Source organism: Camelina sativa, chromosome 1 (assembly GCF_030686135.1).
Source record: "Camelina sativa cultivar CO46 ecotype springtype chromosome 1, ASM3068613v1".
NCBI classification, from domain to species: Eukaryota; Viridiplantae; Streptophyta; class Magnoliopsida; order Brassicales; family Brassicaceae; genus Camelina; species Camelina sativa.
This window is the reverse complement of record NC_141880.1, coordinates 4,063,195-4,080,415: the sequence shown is the minus strand read 5'-3', so window position 1 is coordinate 4,080,415 and position 17,221 is coordinate 4,063,195. Positions and strand designations below refer to the sequence as shown.

Below are 17,221 nucleotides of genomic sequence, written 5' to 3'. Positions count from 1 at the left end.
TGCTCAATTTATTGTTCTTTTCCTTTTTTCTTTGGGGTTATTTATTCACGTTCACCCATGGTCTTTTTTTTTTTCGTTCATATTTGTTGTGAGGACCGTCTACCAGAACCAATAGTCAACAAATCAATTATTACTTATAAAATCGTATAAATGTAACGAATGAAAAATAATAATTTCACAAATGCATGTCGTTTGGAATGAATGCATTTTGTTTTTAGACATAGATTTACTTGATTCGTTAGTATTAAAAACTATAAATCCGTTGAAATCCTACACTTTGACATTACAATATTTATATTGTCAACATTTGGATGGTTAATTAATTTTGATACATAGCTGTCAAAATAATATTTATACCAATTAAAAAATTAATCGATTCATTTGTTCACCCCCCTGACATTGTCGGCAGATGTTTTCTCCTGCTCCTATTATAGAACTTTTCAAACCATGTTTTTGAGCAATAATGACAAAATACATGTACAACTTGTATTGACCTTTAATTTTAATCTTTCCGCTGAGCCAGAATATATATAATCAAATTCTTGTCTCTAATTTAGTTAATCTGCCAGGATTATAAAATACAAGAATCACATTGCTAAAATGTAGTACTTAAAAAAAAATGTAGTACTTAACAAATGATACATAAGAGGATTTGATGTGTGTTGTTGTTGTTGCTTAATAAAAAGACTGATTTACATGAAAATTAGCATAAGATTAACCAAGCCTTTTTTATAAACCAAGGGATAAACTAAAAAGGCTGGATATAATTAGACGTGTTACCAAACAGCACCCAAATTTGGTCATCTTCCTCTTTCCACGGTTACTCCCACATCACGCACTCACTCACTCTGCCCGCTTCTTCGTCTCCATTTCAGCTCCTCAGATACTCACACGAAACAATCTTTGCATTTTTTAGATCTTCATCTGGGAAAAAGCTTCGCGGCGATGTCTTGGCCTACGGATTCCGAGGTTATTCGTCAGTTTTTTTTCTTTCTTCTTCTCTGTTTACGCACGAATCTGCTTGTTATCGTCTACGAAATTTTGGTTAAATCGGTGGCAATATCCTCCGTTGGGTTAGATTTTAGTATCGTCGGAGATGATTCTCTCTTGGTCGTACATTTTCCCGGCGGGTGTCAAATCGGACTTGTGATCGAACAATTTTCTATTTAGTGTTTGTGTGTGTGTGTATGGCGAGCTCAATGTGAATTGTCGCGAGTGTTTGTTGCCTGTGTTTGGATATTTTGGGATCTGATTCTGGTGTTAATCTTACGATATCGTTCATTTTTTTCCCAGTTAAATTCCATAAAGGAGGCAGTGTCACAGATGACTGGAAGAGATAAAGGAGAAGTTCGAGTGGTGGTCTCACCTTATCGTATATGTCCTTTAGGAGCTCACATTGATCACCAGGTTGGTTTGTTATAACAGCGATTTTAATCACGGTTTTGATCAAGTTTTAGAGTTCTCTGATTCATACGCTTTCCTTCTAATTGTGAATCATCTTTGGTATTGGCAGGGTGGAACTGTATCAGCTATGACGATTAATAAAGGGATCCTTCTTGGTTTTGTCCCATCAGGCGATACTAAGGTTTGTATTACTTATGATGATTCTTATGTGTTTTGGTATGCTTGACCTGTTTGAATTCTTGCACAAATAAGCACCATTCTAGATTTTTGGATGAACGCCCCGTTGATGGTATAATGCATTTCTCCGAAATTAGCATTTGGTATGCTGGGCTCGGTTCAGTTTGAGAGTAGATGGAGATTCTAGTAGTGTAGAATATTGTGTCCTGGTCTCTTTTTGTTTATCACCTGACCCGACGTAGCATTAATGAATTGGAAACTTTTCAAAATGAATGTGGTATGTAGGCTTGAGATTAAGGTATACTTCTGAGTTCGGAAAGTTCCTTCTGTCTGTGCGTTCACTCGAGCCTTGATGTCTTTGTACCATTTATTCTCTTTCTAATATTTATGCAGGTCCAGTTGCGTTCTGCACAATTTGAAGGAGAAGAATGTTTCAGGTGTGTATATGTTTCAGGATCTCTCATCTTGTCATTAGTGTTTTCAAACTTCCGTGTCCATCGTCAGACATGCATTAGCTGGTTACTAAGCCACATGTTATTGAGAAAGTCTTCATCTTGGGTATTTTGGCAGTATTTCGATCTTGCAAGCAAAACTATTATATGTATGTAGATAAACTTATCGTTCACTTAAGTCTTAGACATTTATCAGATTCAACCTTTTTGTTTTGCGCATATTTCTCTACAATTCATTGGAAATTGAGGACCCTTAGCGCTGTAAGGGAAACAAAGTATCAGTGACTCAGTGTTGAGCTTGCATTTTTTTTCTAGTTTCTGTTTCATGCATTTTTATTATTTTAGCTTCTCGGGTTTTTGAATTATAGTGTAGATGAAATCCAGCACCCAATAGGCCTAGCAAACAAGAATGATGCAAGTACCCCATCGCCATCGAAGGAAAAAAGCATTTGGGGCACTTATGCCAGAGGAGCGGTTTATGCATTACAGACCAGCGAAAAGAATCTCGAACAGGTAACAAACTTAAGTTTCGTTTTCTTGATATTGCTATAGATAAAGTTGAACAATAAAAGGGAATGAGGTTAGCCTGCACATTTGCCGTGTGATCTTCTGGTGTTCCACATTTACCCTTATTTGGTTGCCATACCTGATCTTTTAGGCCATGCTTCCCCATAATAGTTGACATAATTGATAATTGTATTTTAAGCAAAAGGTATATTAATGTGTTTCTAAGTAGTTTTTTTGATCTTTGAAGGGCATTGTTGGTTACCTCAGTGGCTCGAATGGACTAGATAGTTCTGGGCTTAGCTCATCAGCTGCTGTAAGTAACTAAATCCCACCAGGTTTTGTACAGCAGGAGTTTCTCCGGAAAGAGAACTTTTCCTGTCCTTTACCAGTAACTAAACGCTTTTAGCATATGAGGAATGATGTTTACTTCTTATTTTTTGGAAAATGAATCTTGTATATTATTTTATGATCGCCAGAAATGTGACAGGTTGGTGTGGCGTACCTGCTAGCTTTAGAGAATGCAAACGAATTGACTGTATCCCCGACAGAAAATATTGAATATGACAGGTAAATACAATTTTCCCTCTAATGCAACTAAAAAGCTCATCTGTATTGTTTCATGAGCAGTTGCATTTTTATTAAACCATCAATTAGTGCTGCAAATTGGTTGATATACATGTGCTTTATTTTGTTTCTGCAGACTTATTGAGAACGGGTATCTGGGTCTGAAGAATGGAATACTGGATCAATCAGCTATTTTGCTTTCGAGTTATGGGTGTCTAACATACATGGACTGCAAGGTAAAATTTTCTTGATTTGTGCAAAATAAGCAAGAAGCTTGCTCATGTGGTAAAACCAGGACTGTTCTATTGCGCAAGTTCCGATGGGAAGCCTGAGATATTTTTGATTTCTAAACTGAAATTCTGATACGCGATCAAATGAGATAGACAACGTTCTCAGATCTCACAAGAAACAAGTGTTTAATCTTTTCATTTCTTCAATTTTTATATATTTCAATGCTGAGTTCCTACTAAAAGGAAAATGAATGGTTAGAATCAGGAGGCTCATAAAGAAGTACTTCCTAACCAGCCATAGATATGGAAACATGAATGTTGCTTGCTTACCTTTATATCCATCCAGAAACTGTCATCTCAGAAAATCTGTTTAAGATATGCAGACTATGAACCACGAGCTTGTACAGGCTCCTGAACTGGAGAAACCGTTCAGGATATTGTTAGCATTCTCAGGCTTAAGGCAGGCATTGACCACCAACCCAGGATATAATCTGCGTGTTTCTGAGTGTCGAGAGGCTGCAAAGGTTCTTTTGACGTATGTGCAAATCTGCTCAATTCACATATTTATCTACATATTCACTTCTTTTGACGTGGAAATGCTGCAAAGTCCATTTCTCTCTATTCATATTTCTGCATCACAAGATTAACAACCTTCTCTTGATTTGTGTTCTCTTCAGTGCATCTGGGAACAGTGAGCTAGAACCTACCTTGTGCAATGGTAAAAAAACTTTTGAGTGTGGAATTTATGTCTCTTATTAGTTGCATGCTGATAAGATTTTTCTTTATTGCCATGCCTGTAACTGTCCCACTGAATAGTTGAGCATGCGGTCTACGAAGCTCACAAGGTATGAAAACAATATTCTTAAGCTTGTGGTAAAGCAGATTCCACCTAAATCATCCCTATATAAATATGTAATACAATCATACTTGTTCGTGCAGCATGAGCTGGAACCGGTTTTAGCTAGAAGAGCAGAGCATTATTTCTCAGAAAACATGCGGGTTATCAAAGGCAAATGCTCTTGAATTCTTACAGAAGTTTCTTTACTACAGAAACGATTCATTAACCTCTTTATGATGCTATACGGATTTGTTTGAATGATTGTGATTTGTTATTTATAATATTTCAGGACGAGAAGCATGGGCTGCAGGTAATCTTGAAGAATTTGGAAAGCTAATTTCAGCATCCGGCTTGAGTTCTATTGAGAATTACGAATGCGGTACACTCTTATGCCTTCCTATTATCCCAGATGCAACATATCCTAAAGTGTATACATACCACAAGTGACCTGTCACAGACATGATATGTCTCTTAAATTTGGTTTTAAAGTCTGCGAGTTTTGATGAAGGTGCGGAGCCACTGATTCAGCTATACAAGATTCTCCGGGAGGCTCCTGGTGTATATGGTGCTCGGTTCAGTGGTGCAGGTTTCAGGGGATGTTGTGTGGCCTTTGTAGATGCAGAGAAAGCAGAGGCAGCTGCTACATATGTGAAGGATGAATATGAAAAGGCCCAACCTGAGTTTGCTAAGAATCTGAATGGAGGAAAACCTGTTCTCATCTGTGAAGCAGGTGACGCTGCTCGTGTTCTTCTCTGATCAAAGCCACTCAAACTCGGATTTTTGTCCCTTAATACTCTCATGCTTTATTGGTTCTTGTTTGTTCATTTCTTTTGATTCGCTTTCTGGTCTCTCGGCTCGGAGATTTATCATGAGAGATTTTGCAAAGTTTGTAAAATTGATGCATCACTTGACAATTTCTTTTTTGTTGTTACGAAGAGTTTGTTTGACAATGCATAATGTAAATCATCTACTGTACCGTTTTGGACTAACTTGAACAATCACAAACTTTGGGGTAAAACTAAAATGTTTTCTAATTCATCATTTTAAGTGTTTCCAATAATAAAACAAAAATCTGTGATTTAGAAATAAAACTAACAGATATCACAAAATGACATAGATGTTTTATGTTTGGACAGAAAGCCCCCTCCGCCCAAAGTCTTGAAATTGGCGCCTGGGAAAAATCCTCCGGTGTGGCTCACTCTCTAGGGTTTTAGCTTTCTAATCCATATCACTTGTAAAAAAATCCCTAAAACCCTTTTTGGGGCATGACTCCATTATTATGCCATTCCACTGCATCAATCCCTAATCCCAACTCTCTCATGTCTCTCTCTTCCACTCTCCGTCTCTCTTCCTCCCTCCTTCGCCGCTCCTTCTACCGATTCCCCCTCACCGACCCATTATGCCGTCTCCGCCGCACTGAACCCTCCGCCGTCCGTTTCTTCTCCTCCCGTAATTCCCGGTCCGGCAAGTTCGTCGTCGGTGCTGCTAAGCGAGCGGATGAGCAGCTCAAGGCTGAGTCTGGGTCTAACAATGGCAGTTTGGTGGTTTCCGATGACGATTCTCGTATTGTGCCTTTTGAGCTTCACAAGGAAGCTACTGAGTCGTACATGTCGTATGCGCTCTCTGTTTTGCTTGGACGCGCTTTGCCTGATGTTAGAGATGGTCTGAAACCAGTACATCGGAGAATTCTGTTGAGTGACTTCTTCGTTCCGCTTAATGCTACTCAATTTTTTTAAAGGCTTATTCGGTGATTTTGTTCGTTTCTGAAGTTCGATTATTTGTCTTCCAGCTTTGCTATGCATGAATTGGGGATGTCATCTAAAAAACCATACAAGAAATGTGCTAGAGTTGTTGGAGAGGTAAGTTTTGATCTTTCGACATGTTTTCTCCTTCGATTTCCGTAAACTTCCTTATTCTGAAGAACGATTGTGATTTTGGATTCTGTAAATTTTCAGGTTCTTGGTAAATTTCATCCGCATGGAGATACGGCTGTATATGATTCTCTTGTTAGGATGGCTCAGGTAATTTAAGCAACTACTAATGTCTCAGTCCGTGTTCATGTAATTTCAGTCTTCAGATAATGTTTCCCTTTTCAGGCATGACTTGATTCTTCCCAAAGTTGTTACGTTTTTTCATCTTAATGCATTCATTTTTCTCATCTTGGTTCTTTGCAGAGTTTCTCTTTGAGATGTCCACTTATCCAAGGCCATGGAAATTTTGGCTCAATAGATGCAGATCCTCCTGCAGCTATGCGTTACACTGAATGCAGACTTGATGTGAGTGCCTTTCACCTTACTTTGTCCTCAAATTGATAATTGTTTTCCTTTTTCATTGGCTGTCTATATTCTATACTGTTTCTTTCATCTCGACTTTTTCTCTTGTCTTCAGATGAACATGTATTTTTACTAGTGTCTTTCACCTTATTGTTCCTATTTGTTTCTACAGCCACTGGCAGAAGCAGTATTATTGTCTGATCTGGACCAAGATACGGTAACCTCACTGTTGACTTATTGCCCAATTTACCGATGCTCAACTAGATGGTCCTTAACCTCTTTTGTTTTGCAGGTTGATTTTGTGGCCAATTTTGATAACTCGCAAAAAGAACCAGCAGTGTTGCCTGCTCGTCTTCCTGCTTTGTTGTTGAATGGAGCTTCTGGAATTGCGGTATAATAATCAAACAAATCTTGAATCTGAATTCCTTAGTTTTGTTCTAGGCTTCTATAATTAATCTCATGAGTTTTTTTCTTTTTCTGCTGTATGAGATATTTATTATATGCAATTGAATCTTGATCATTTCACATTGTTTAGGTTGGCATGGCAACAAATATTCCCCCTCATAATCTTGGGGAGTTGGTAGACGTGCTTTGCGCTTTAATCCATAATCCAGAAGCAACGGTATCAATCATTTCCTCTTTGCTTTTCTGTGACTGTCAATATTGTGGTTCTTTTTTTACGTGAAAACTTCTCTGCTTTATAAGTAGACAATTCATAAGATGTTGTTTCCACTTTCTTCTTTGACTGGCCAGCTGCAAGAACTGCTGGAATACATGCCTGCACCCGACTTTCCAACTGGAGGAATAATAATGGGAAACCTTGGGTAACTCTTTGCTTTCCAGTTTCTCCTCCTTTGCTATTTTTTTCTGTGAGTAGGCAGTACTTGATTTAGTAAAAATTCTCGTATATGAGCATGGCATGCTATCTATAGGATCAAATAGAAGGACATACTTCTGAAGTTTTGAACTTTTATTTATGGAAATGGAAAAACACTTTTTTTTTGTTTAGATCTATGACGAACAGATTCCAGAAGCTGTACCTATGTAAGGTACCTACAAAATGAGTGAAGAGGATGGTCCAGTAAATAGTTTTCGTTTATTTGTCTGTCTTATGCATTCTTTTCAATTATCATGTATTTCTGAGTTTTTATGTTTTGGAAAGCTTACCTGTTATGTAGTTCATTTACTCATCCAAAATTATTTTCAAGTTTGTTGAATACTTTTATTAAAAAAAATATAATAGTTTGCATATGCCTTTTGTAATGTCGGATCCTTATAATTGTATATTGTGTTGATGCGCTGTCAAGGGTTTTGGATGCTTACCGAACTGGCCGAGGGCGTGTTGTAGTTAGAGGAAAAGCTGAAGTTGAATTGCTGGATGCAAAGACAAAACGGAATGCAGTTATTATCACAGAGGTGATCAGTTTAGTTCTTTTCAGATTAATGTACAGATCTCCAAGGAGGAGGCTTTCAAAAAGTTTATTAGCAGTTTTTAATGGTATAAAACAGTCGAGTAATGCCTTGATTGTGAATTTATTGCAGATTCCTTACCAGACAAATAAAGCTACGCTTGTCCAGAAGATTGCCGAACTTGTTGAAAATAAGGTACAACTAAACTTGCAACATCTAATGTTTATTTTTGCTTCACTTACCAATATGTACTTATTTTATTCACATGTATGTTACATCTAGTATTTCACTTTCCTTAGATGCTTGCGAAGTCTGTTTTTCATCAATTGATGAAAGGTGTTTGTTAATTTCAGACGCTAGAGGGCATAAGTGATATACGTGACGAGAGTGATCGTAATGGGATGCGTGTGGTTATTGAGGTATTGCACTGCTTTCTGTGCACTTCGATGTATCATGTATTAGTCTGCTTTAAATTTTCGTATCGGAAGGTAATGATTTGACATAATATCCAAATACTTCTGTATAGCTCAAACGAGGAGGAGATCCTGCACTTGTGCTAAATAATCTTTACCGGCATACTGCCCTTCAATCAAGCTTTAGCTGCAACATGGTTGGGTGAGTTGCTTTGAAGTAACATTTTCTTTTGCATGTTGTTGTGTATAACCCAAGACACCATTGTTGTGGAAGAAACATAGAATGAAATCAACATTTGTTATCTAGAGAAACTTTTGCAGTTTCTGTATAAAAATTTAACAACAAAGTCTTTCAGTTCGGCATTATTTTGGAACACTACTAGATATTCCTTCTAGAAACCTTAAGGATAAGGATCGTTATCAACTAGAATTCTGGATTTAAGATGGGTATAGTGAATGCATTAACCAACAGCTTCTCTTATATCTCAGTAATGAAATTAATTATTAGGAGATATATGGGTGGGTCATGGAATAGGGTAGTATGATAGACATTCTTGTATTTCTTGATAGAATGGGCATTACGAAAGAAACTTGGGGGTTTCCCAGGATGACTCGTTGAAACTCTTCTAATGAGTATGTGAAGCTTCTAATGATCATAACTGGATTGTGATATTACGTATTTTACAGTATATGTGATGGAGAACCCAAGCTAATGGGTTTGAAAGATTTACTTCAGGTAACTACTTGTCTTTGTAATATCATTTATCTACATATCCCACTAGGAGTAATAGAAAAGTGAAGATCAGAGATAGAATGTCTAGTTCATTACTACTGCAATCACAAATTTATGTTTCTTGCTTGTGTGTAGGCCTTTATAGACTTCAGATGTTCTGTTGTTGAAAGGCGTGCAAGATTCAAGCTTTCTCATGCCCAACAGCGAAAGCATATTATTGAGGTGTGTTTAGAAATGTTTGACTTTCTTAAATTAGCGCATGAAGACCATTATCTCACTACGTAAAGCTTTTCTTCTAATATCTTCACTGTATATATGCTTAGGGTATTGTGGTTGGACTTGACAATATGGATCAAGTAATTCAACTCATCAAAAGCGCCTCAAGTCATTCGTCTGCTGCTGCTGCTTTACAAAGCGGTGAGTTCTATTTTACTTCGAGAATATACTCTATTTGACACTTTTGGACTGCATATGATAGGTTGATGTGTAAACAAAATTTTGAAAAGTGAGCGAGAACTGGGAGGTGAAAAGTAATAGTGAGAAAAGTAAACTAGAGCCAATTTTTCTTAGGTGGACTGGTAGACTTAGTCTAGATCCGCACTACCAAAAGAATACATCTTGTGGTACAATTGTCCATAATTATATTTGACGAACATAATAAATTTCTTGTCTTTTTTTATGTGGAAGTGCTGGAGTCTCGTTCATTGTAAGATTTGACGTTTATGATAAAGTTGTTTTAGGGATTTATGATTGTTAAGTCCCTATTGTAAGGGAAGATACCATAGATAAAAATTAACATATTCAAACATTTACGTATGTAGAATATGGTCTTTCTGAGAAACAAGCTGATGCTATACTGGAGATAAGTCTTCGAAGGCTAACTGCTCTTGAGGTGCTTTCTTATCCTCTCTGAGTTCATTTTATGAAACTTGAAAGCCTGAAAATGCTTTAACTAGATTATCCCTTCATATGTATGCAGCGGAAAAAGTTTACTGATGAGAGTAGTTCACTGACAGAGCAAATTACAAAGTTGGAGTCGCTATTATCAACCCGAACAAATATCTTAAAGGTGACGTACTCACTTTTTTTGTTATCTATTACTGTACTTTTGGCTGAAGATATTAGAACACGTAGACGCTGTTAAAATGATAGATGCCGCAGTATATATACTCTAATTTTGTAATATTGATTGTTTGAGTCCACGGAGGTTCAAACTCTGGTCCATGTATAACGATGTGGTAAAATGATTCTAATGCTTCTTCCATTTCTTGTTTGCTAAAATGGCCCCCTCTGTTTACTCAAGAAACAGTAATTGGTGCTTTTTAATATATTTGTAAAGCTGCTTACTGTACATATATGTTGCTGTTCTGGGACAATGTTAGGAAAATTGCTGATAGATGATGATATTCTTGTAACCACAATATAGTTCTTTGCTTCGTTTGCTTCGTTTTCATGTTACTTACTACTTTCTTTCCTTCGTTTTTTATAGTTAATCGAACAAGAAGCAATAGAGCTGAAGGACAGATTCTCAAGTCCCAGGCGTTCAATGTTGGAAGATTCTGACAGTGGTGATCTGGAAGATATAGATGTTATTCCAAATGAAGAGATGCTGATGGTTTGTTGCATACTTAAACCTATAAAGTTTCTCAACTCTGAGAACTTTGTTGTTTGTTTTGTAACTCTTGATTTCTGGATGATTATAGGCTATCAGCGAAAAGGGTTATGTGAAGAGGATGAAGCCTGATACATTCAATCTTCAGCATCGTGGAACGATTGGCAAATCTGTTGGGAAACTGAGAGTTGATGATGCAATGTCTGATTTTCTTGTTTGTAATGCACATGACCATGTCCTCTTCTTCAGGTATGTTTAACGGAAACCGACTTTGTGTTTGCCATACACATGGATTTTGTTTTTCTGCCTTGTTCTGTAATTTATTGCTTCTACTTGTTCTTACATTCAGCGACCGGGGCATAGTTTACTCGACCCGTGCGTATAAAATTCCAGAATGCTCCCGCAATGCAGCTGGCACACCTTTGGTTCAGGTAATTTACATATTTGTATATCTATGTTTTCCTTCTGCAACGTCGAAAAAATATTACAATTCGATGAAGGCTAATGTTTCGCTGTTTTCATGTGACTTGGGGAAACAGATATTATCCATGTCGGAAGGTGAAAGAGTAACCTCCATCGTTCCGGTTAGTGAGTTTGCTGAAGACCGCTATCTCCTGATGCTTACAGTGAATGGCTGCATCAAGAAAGTATCTTTGAAACTATTCTCAGGAATACGCTCAACTGGAATCATAGCAATTCAATTGGTTTGTCCCTTTTCCTCTAGTCTAATTTTGGGTACAGTCTTCCTAACAAGGTTATTCTAAGATAATTATTTGTCTTTAGAATTCTGGTGATGAATTGAAATGGGTTCGTTGTTGCTCAAGCGATGATCTTGTGGCCATGGCGTCCCAAAATGGAATGGTCGTCTTGAGTACATGTGATGGTGTAAGTTGTGGTTCTCGATTCTTTTTCCAAGTAAAGGTTTGTTACATGAGCAAACTCTAATGACTGTTGTATACTAGGTTCGTACACTGAGCAGAAATACAAAAGGAGTGACTGCCATGAGACTTAGGAAAGAGGATAAGATGGCGAGCATGGACATCATACCTGCATCTCTGCGGAAAGATATGGAAGAGAAGTCGAAAGATATTTCAACTGTGTACGTTTTTCTTAAGTTATATCTGCTGAAATTTGCTCTAGAAACTTCTCATCACTTTTAGTTAATGTTTAACTGTCTTCTTTACTTTGTTAACCCAAAACAAATGCAGGAAACAAACCACTGGTCCATGGCTATTATTCGTCTGTGAGAATGGCTACGGAAAGCGTGTTTCTCTGAGTAGCTTCAAGCGTTCGCGGTTGAACAGGGTTGGTTTAGTTGGATGCAAGGTATGATCTGGATTATTATCATCTTTTATTAGGTTTGTTTGCTAATTTATCTTTTTTCCTTTCATCTCAGTTTGCGGAAGATGATTGTTTGGCTGCTGTTTTCGTGGTTGGTTACTCCTTAGCTGGTAAATATACACTCTCCCAGATATAAGGATTTATAGGTACTGTATTTGCTGATTATATAGAACCTCACCAATGGTTGTTTTTTGCAGAGGATGGAGAGAGCGATGAGCAAGTAGTTCTGGTGAGTCAAAGCGGAACTGTGAACCGGATCAAAGTCAGGGATATCTCCATCCAGTCTCGTAGAGCGCGGTATATGTTTATTCCCTTAATTTGACAGACATTCCTACTGTTTATGTTTATTTTTTCTCATTTGATTATTAATTTCTCAGGGGAGTGATTCTTATGCGGCTAGATCATGCCGGAAAGATCCAATCTGCTTCTCTGATCTCTGCTGCTGATGAAGAAGATACAGAGGAAATTCCAAGTAATGGAATCGTAGAAGCCGTTAGCCTGTAAATTTTACAATCCCAATTCAACCAGTTTTTGTGACCATGATCAGCTCAGTACATAGCGTCTATGTGCTTTAGTCCTCTCTTCGTCTTTTTGTTTTCCTATGTTACTAAACAAGAAGAAAAGAAAATCATTATCGAAGTTAGTTATTAACATCAATCAGTATCACATTCTCTTTGGTTTAATATCATTTTTTTCAGAAAAGTTGAAACAAATAACTCTGGTTATGCTAAACCAACAGAAACCAACAGTTCTCTATCACTTTTGTTTTCTTGTTAGCCAAATCAAGAGAAATATTTTACAAGTGGTACAAAGACATAAGCACCAAATCCCATAATCACAAGAGCAGCTGCGCCAACATTCACCAAAGATATGTCATATGCCCGGCTCTCTTCTTCACCCATTCCTCTTCCTCCTACCGTAGGAGAAGGATCCATGTTGGTCTTCGTCTGTCCTTCTTTGGCTAGTAATGGACCGGTTTCTTGTTCCACAGCTTCAGCATTATCCTTATGATCTCCTGTATCTTTGGCTGAACCGGTTTCCTCTATCTTTTTTTGCCCCACTATCTCTTGGATCTCTCCTTCACCTACTATATCCCAAACATTCTCATTTTTCTCATCCTGCTTGTTTATCAAGCCATCATCAACATCCAGTTCTGTTCGTTCATCTCCCTCTTTTGTTTTTAGCTCAGGCTCTGGTTGATTCGTTTTTTTCTCTGTTCTTCTTGCCTCATCACCAACAACTGGTTTTGTGTATTTCCTTTGTTCCTTTTGTCCGACGTTAACCTTTCCTCCCTCTTTCAGCTTCTGACCTATTTCACCATGTCCCTTCTTCTCAACAAGTTTAGTTTGTACCTTAGGTCCCAAGCTAGCATCAACGGCTGGTGATTTACGTATAATCTCTTTCTCCTTCACCATTTGTCCAGTCTTATTCTGACTTAAATCAGCATCTTTCTTTCCCTCATTTACTTCCTCTTCTATCGCACGTACCTTGGGTTTTAAGCTGCTAGTACCAAGGGCTGGTGAACGTTTAGCCTCTTCTTCCTTCAATTTCTGTCCAATCTTCTGCTGACCCATTTGAGCAGCCTCCTTTCTCTGAACCACTTTATCTTCTTTCGCACCCTCCTTGCCCCTTACGTTAGGGATCGCTTCTCCTGCTTGAACTTTCGGTTCAGACTTCTCTCGACTGCCCGTTGGCACCTCTCTATTACTCTCAACCACTGACTTATACGTTTTGGGTTTTTCTTCATTCAACGTTGGAGTAGCTTTCTCTTGACTTGTCCCCGCTTGTTTCTCCTCGTTCAAAGGTTTCTTTCGCCCCAAGGTACTCCCATTAGGACTACTTTTCGCCTCATTAGACCTCTGTCCAATTTTGCCCTGATCGTGGACTGCTTTCACCTTTTTGTCACCTTCCACGATCGCTGGAAACTCGATCGTCAAGAGTCCATGTGAGAAGGACGTGCTCCATTTAGTTATGTCACAGGTGTCGGGGACACGGTAAGATTCATTGAAACGAGCCTTAGTCTGAGCAGAGAGCGGTCTCTGGCCTTGAATCTGTACAGTCCTCGTCCTCTCATCCCTCTTTATTACTATTTGATCACTATAAAACCCTGCCCATTCCAGACAATAAACAAGAACTTCATAAAGACTATCATTAATTAAAATATTGAACTCAAAGACACAAAACACAAGAAAGAAGAGAAAAAAAGACCAGGAAGATTGACGTAGAGGAAAATGGAAGATCCAGAGTTAGTCCATTGAGCTCTCGGTTTGAAACTGCTCACAGTCGGAGCCAGCGGTGGCGGGTGATGACCACCGGCAGGCCTTGGTCTCTTGAATATCGCAGCCATGTAACAACAGTTTACTATGTCAGGAAAAAAAAATTGAAACTTTTAAGTAATAAACCGAACTGAATATGAAACATAGAAACATGTTTTTGAATGTTGTATATAAAGATACAGTTAGAAGCCATAAGAGGGTTTGGGTTTAGGATTGCTTTAGGGTATTGACTTTGTCTGTTTCTTCATCCCAAGGTCTCTCTCATATCATATGTAATATGGTTTCTTGTACTTCAAGGAAAGAAGCTTTTTAAGGTTTAAGAAGATGCCGTATCAACACAAAGTGACGTCGTTTTTATTTATTTATTTCCTTTTTAGCTAATAGCGCCTACTGTATATATAGAGATATACAACGTGGCATTCAACACGTGAAATTAAGATTCCCTGGACCTAACCACATCACTCACCGGATAACTTAACCTCCACCGTCTTCGTCTTCTTCTTCTTCCGCCGCAATATCTCTCTCTCCATGGCCGGCGTTAATCTACAGCTCCGTCACGCTTACTCAATTGCTCAATTCGTTCCAACTGTTTCATCACCTCCTCCTCCTACTCAGCGAGTTCGGTTTGGAACTTCGCCCTCTCGTGTTCTCTTCTGTAATCTCCGAGCTAATTCCGCCGCCGCTGCTCCAACCCTGAGAACCACTCGCCGTCCAGTAACTATTACTGCTGCGTCTTCGGTATCCTCAGCCGTTGATTCGGATTCGTTGGTGGAAGATCGCGATGACGGAGGTAGGATCCCGTTGCTTGAGGTTAGGGATTTGAGAGCTGTGATTGCTGAATCGAGGCAGGAGATACTCAAAGGTGTCAATTTGGTTGTCTATGAAGGAGAGGTGCGTATCGGTTTTTCTAGGTTGACTTAAATTTTAATCACCAGTAAGCTTAAGCTTTCCCATGGTATCTCATTCTCATCAGTGTTGTCTCATCATATGAGAATTGTTTGAGTTTGACATAATGAGTCAAGAATACATTAAAATTGTGAAAATTCGACGTTTTTGAATTGTCCTATGTTAGAAATATCTGATTCTGCTGATTGTAATCTATGGTTTCTTTCGTGGTTTTGCTAACCAACTCATAGGTTCACGCAGTGATGGGGAAGAACGGTTCAGGGAAGAGCACCTTTTCCAAGGTGAAATTTTTTACTTGTGTTTGAATATGATTCTCTATCTGTTATCTTGTATCTCAGGATAGTTCTTTGTGGTGTATAGTCGTGTTTGTTTTTCTCATGGAGCCTTATTTGTTGTAGGTTCTTGTTGGCCATCCTGATTATGAAGTGACGGGTGGGAGTATTGTGTTTAAAGGGCAGAATCTGCTTGATATGGAACCAGAGGAAAGATCTCTTGCTGGTCTCTTTATGAGTTTCCAGTCTCCAGTTGAGATCCCTGGTGTTAGCAATATGGATTTCTTGAATATGGCGTTCAATGCTCGTAAAAGAAAGCTCGGTCAGCCAGAGCTTGATCCAATCCAGGTGCTTTGCCTAATTAGAGGATTTAGATTTAGTTTGCATTCTTTTTTACTTCTTGTTGTTTGCCACTGTTCCGATTGGTCCCCCTTGCAGAAACTGTCTATTTGCCTATCTTCTGTCTTAGTTCTTACTGATTTCACATGGTTCATGCAGTTCTACAGCCACTTAGTGTCAAAACTTGAAGTTGTGAACATGAAGACCGATTTTCTCAACAGAAATGTCAATGAAGGATTTAGTGGCGGTGAAAGGAAACGCAACGAGATTCTACAGTTGGCGGTATTGCTTTCATTTTTCCCTTGTTTCTCAGTTGTGACCACATCCTTCTTCCGTACTCATGTATCATGTTAAAACGGCAAGGCTAATAATTAGAAATTTCAAGATATTTGGGTAGAATTGCTTAAGCAGGTACATGTATCTTCATAAACCAACGTGGAAATTACGGTAGCAGTTAGTATTCTATAAAAACTATTTGACTGCAGTTTTAGCTGAAAGGAGACGGTTATATCTCTTCATATCTCCTTACATTTCCTTTTCTTAAAATATCTGCAACTGCAAGCAATGGAGACTTTACCTTATCTGGAGCTTATATACTGTTTGTGCTTTGGCCTAAGAATGTCATGGTAGTTACTCTAAGGCTCGAAACCTGAGGCACTTTCTTGTGTCATCTTGTGTTCTGGCTCCCGAGGAGTGGGAATTTTTGGTTTATTGATAAACATGAACATAGTTTATTTGTTTGTTTTCCTCTTTGAAGTACACTAATGCAACAGTTGGTAACGTTCTTCCTGTCCTTGCAGGTCCTTGGAGCCGAGTTGGCTATACTGGACGAGATTGATTCAGGGTTGGATGTTGATGCACTTCAGGATGTGGCAAAGGCGGTGAATGGACTTTTGACACCAAAAAACTCTGTTCTGATGATAACCCACTATCAACGCCTACTTGACTACATCAAACCAACTCAAATACACATCATGGTAAGTATTGTAGCCAAACCAGCCTTCTTTACTGGGTCCACAAAGATCATATTGGCTCAGTTTTTATGACCAAAATCGGAGTCACTTTTGTATTTTTTTTGTATTGGTGGTTGATGTATCTTGCTGGGGTTTCAGGAGAACGGAAGAATTATAAAAACCGGAGACAACACATTGGCCAAACTACTGGAAAAAGAAGGCTACAAAGCGATATCGGGTTAGTTATCGCAGATCATCCATAACCTGTCTTACTTCTTTGAGAGACCATGGTTATATATGGGTCAAAGAAGATGGAAGCTAAAGCTGATGATGATTGGAAAATCAAATTTGTCACTACAATCTTTGACCCGTAGGTTTTTTGGCATCATTGGTGTTTGCATGAGAAACTACTTTATTGGGTTTTGTTTCTGAACAGTTCTTACAGACTTTTTTGTAACTAACAAACTAAAGTTCAGTTAATAATAATCCGTTATGTTCAGGTTATGTCATTACCAATGTTC

General features: G+C 38.3%; 4 protein-coding genes across 4 annotated transcripts; 3 read left to right on the top strand and 1 right to left on the bottom strand.

Annotated features, from left to right (window-relative positions):
• Nucleotides 1-670: 670 nt before the first annotated feature.
• Nucleotides 671-5,190, top strand: LOC104770797 (galacturonokinase). The gene is made up of 14 exons (XM_010495285.3): nucleotides 671-969; nucleotides 1,294-1,407; nucleotides 1,514-1,585; nucleotides 1,975-2,018; nucleotides 2,402-2,546; nucleotides 2,788-2,853; nucleotides 3,028-3,107; nucleotides 3,241-3,340; nucleotides 3,718-3,869; nucleotides 4,012-4,052; nucleotides 4,151-4,179; nucleotides 4,274-4,343; nucleotides 4,462-4,551; nucleotides 4,681-5,190. Exons 1-14 carry the CDS (start codon nucleotides 946-948, stop codon nucleotides 4,926-4,928), a joined length of 1,275 nt encoding a protein of 424 aa, XP_010493587.2. The 5' UTR covers nucleotides 671-945; the 3' UTR covers nucleotides 4,929-5,190.
• A 56-nt stretch (nucleotides 5,191-5,246) lies between these two features.
• Nucleotides 5,247-12,656, top strand: LOC104704210 (DNA gyrase subunit A, chloroplastic/mitochondrial). The gene is made up of 27 exons (XM_087486445.1): nucleotides 5,247-5,862; nucleotides 5,962-6,031; nucleotides 6,128-6,193; nucleotides 6,347-6,448; nucleotides 6,618-6,662; nucleotides 6,738-6,836; nucleotides 6,981-7,067; nucleotides 7,199-7,269; nucleotides 7,753-7,861; nucleotides 7,988-8,050; nucleotides 8,209-8,274; nucleotides 8,382-8,470; nucleotides 8,956-9,004; nucleotides 9,137-9,223; nucleotides 9,325-9,418; nucleotides 9,823-9,893; nucleotides 9,981-10,070; nucleotides 10,491-10,616; nucleotides 10,705-10,862; nucleotides 10,963-11,044; nucleotides 11,153-11,317; nucleotides 11,397-11,498; nucleotides 11,576-11,712; nucleotides 11,822-11,939; nucleotides 12,010-12,064; nucleotides 12,152-12,251; nucleotides 12,332-12,656. The coding sequence occupies exons 1-27, from the start codon at nucleotides 5,438-5,440 to the stop codon at nucleotides 12,456-12,458; spliced, it is 2,853 nt and encodes a 950-aa protein (XP_087342571.1). The 5' UTR covers nucleotides 5,247-5,437; the 3' UTR covers nucleotides 12,459-12,656.
• Nucleotides 12,628-14,375, bottom strand: LOC104764784 (uncharacterized). The gene is made up of 2 exons (XM_010488381.3): nucleotides 14,163-14,375; nucleotides 12,628-14,061 (listed from the first exon to the last, which is right to left on the bottom strand). The coding sequence occupies exons 1-2, from the start codon at nucleotides 14,299-14,301 to the stop codon at nucleotides 12,737-12,739; spliced, it is 1,464 nt and encodes a 487-aa protein (XP_010486683.2). The 5' UTR covers nucleotides 14,302-14,375; the 3' UTR covers nucleotides 12,628-12,736.
• Nucleotides 14,376-14,612: 237 nt separating this feature from the next.
• Nucleotides 14,613-17,209, top strand: LOC104771073 (ABC transporter I family member 6, chloroplastic). Its single transcript, XM_087486282.1, has 6 exons — nucleotides 14,613-15,121; nucleotides 15,367-15,417; nucleotides 15,535-15,756; nucleotides 15,907-16,029; nucleotides 16,548-16,724; nucleotides 16,860-17,209. Exons 1-6 carry the CDS (start codon nucleotides 14,759-14,761, stop codon nucleotides 16,941-16,943), a joined length of 1,020 nt encoding a protein of 339 aa, XP_087342408.1. The 5' UTR covers nucleotides 14,613-14,758; the 3' UTR covers nucleotides 16,944-17,209.
• Nucleotides 17,210-17,221: the final 12 nt, after the last annotated feature.

Bases quoted from the DNA above. Each gene is read 5' to 3' on its own strand.
- LOC104770797 (XM_010495285.3), top strand. From the start codon at position 946: ATGTCTTGGCCTACGGATTCCGAG. The intron at 1,586-1,974 runs GTTTGTATTACT...ATATTTATGCAG, and splicing joins TCCCATCAGGCGATACTAAG to GTCCAGTTGCGTTCTGCACA. The intron at 3,108-3,240 runs GTAAATACAATT...TTGTTTCTGCAG, and splicing joins GAAAATATTGAATATGACAG to ACTTATTGAGAACGGGTATC.
- LOC104704210 (XM_087486445.1), top strand. From the start codon at position 5,438: ATGACTCCATTATTATGCCATTCCACTGCATCAATCCCTAATCCCAAC. The intron at 11,045-11,152 runs GTAATTTACATA...TTGGGGAAACAG, and splicing joins CTGGCACACCTTTGGTTCAG to ATATTATCCATGTCGGAAGG. The intron at 11,713-11,821 runs GTACGTTTTTCT...AAACAAATGCAG, and splicing joins TCGAAAGATATTTCAACTGT to GAAACAAACCACTGGTCCAT.
- LOC104764784 (XM_010488381.3), bottom strand. From the start codon at position 14,301: ATGGCTGCGATATTCAAGAGACCAAGGCCTGCCGGTGGTCATCACCCG. The intron at 14,062-14,162 runs GTCTTTTTTTCT...TGGAATGGGCAG, and splicing joins CCTCTACGTCAATCTTCCTG to GGTTTTATAGTGATCAAATA.
- LOC104771073 (XM_087486282.1), top strand. From the start codon at position 14,759: ATGGCCGGCGTTAATCTACAGCTCCGTCACGCTTACTCAATTGCTCAA. The intron at 15,418-15,534 runs GTGAAATTTTTT...TATTTGTTGTAG, and splicing joins GGAAGAGCACCTTTTCCAAG to GTTCTTGTTGGCCATCCTGA. The intron at 15,757-15,906 runs GTGCTTTGCCTA...TGGTTCATGCAG, and splicing joins CAGAGCTTGATCCAATCCAG to TTCTACAGCCACTTAGTGTC.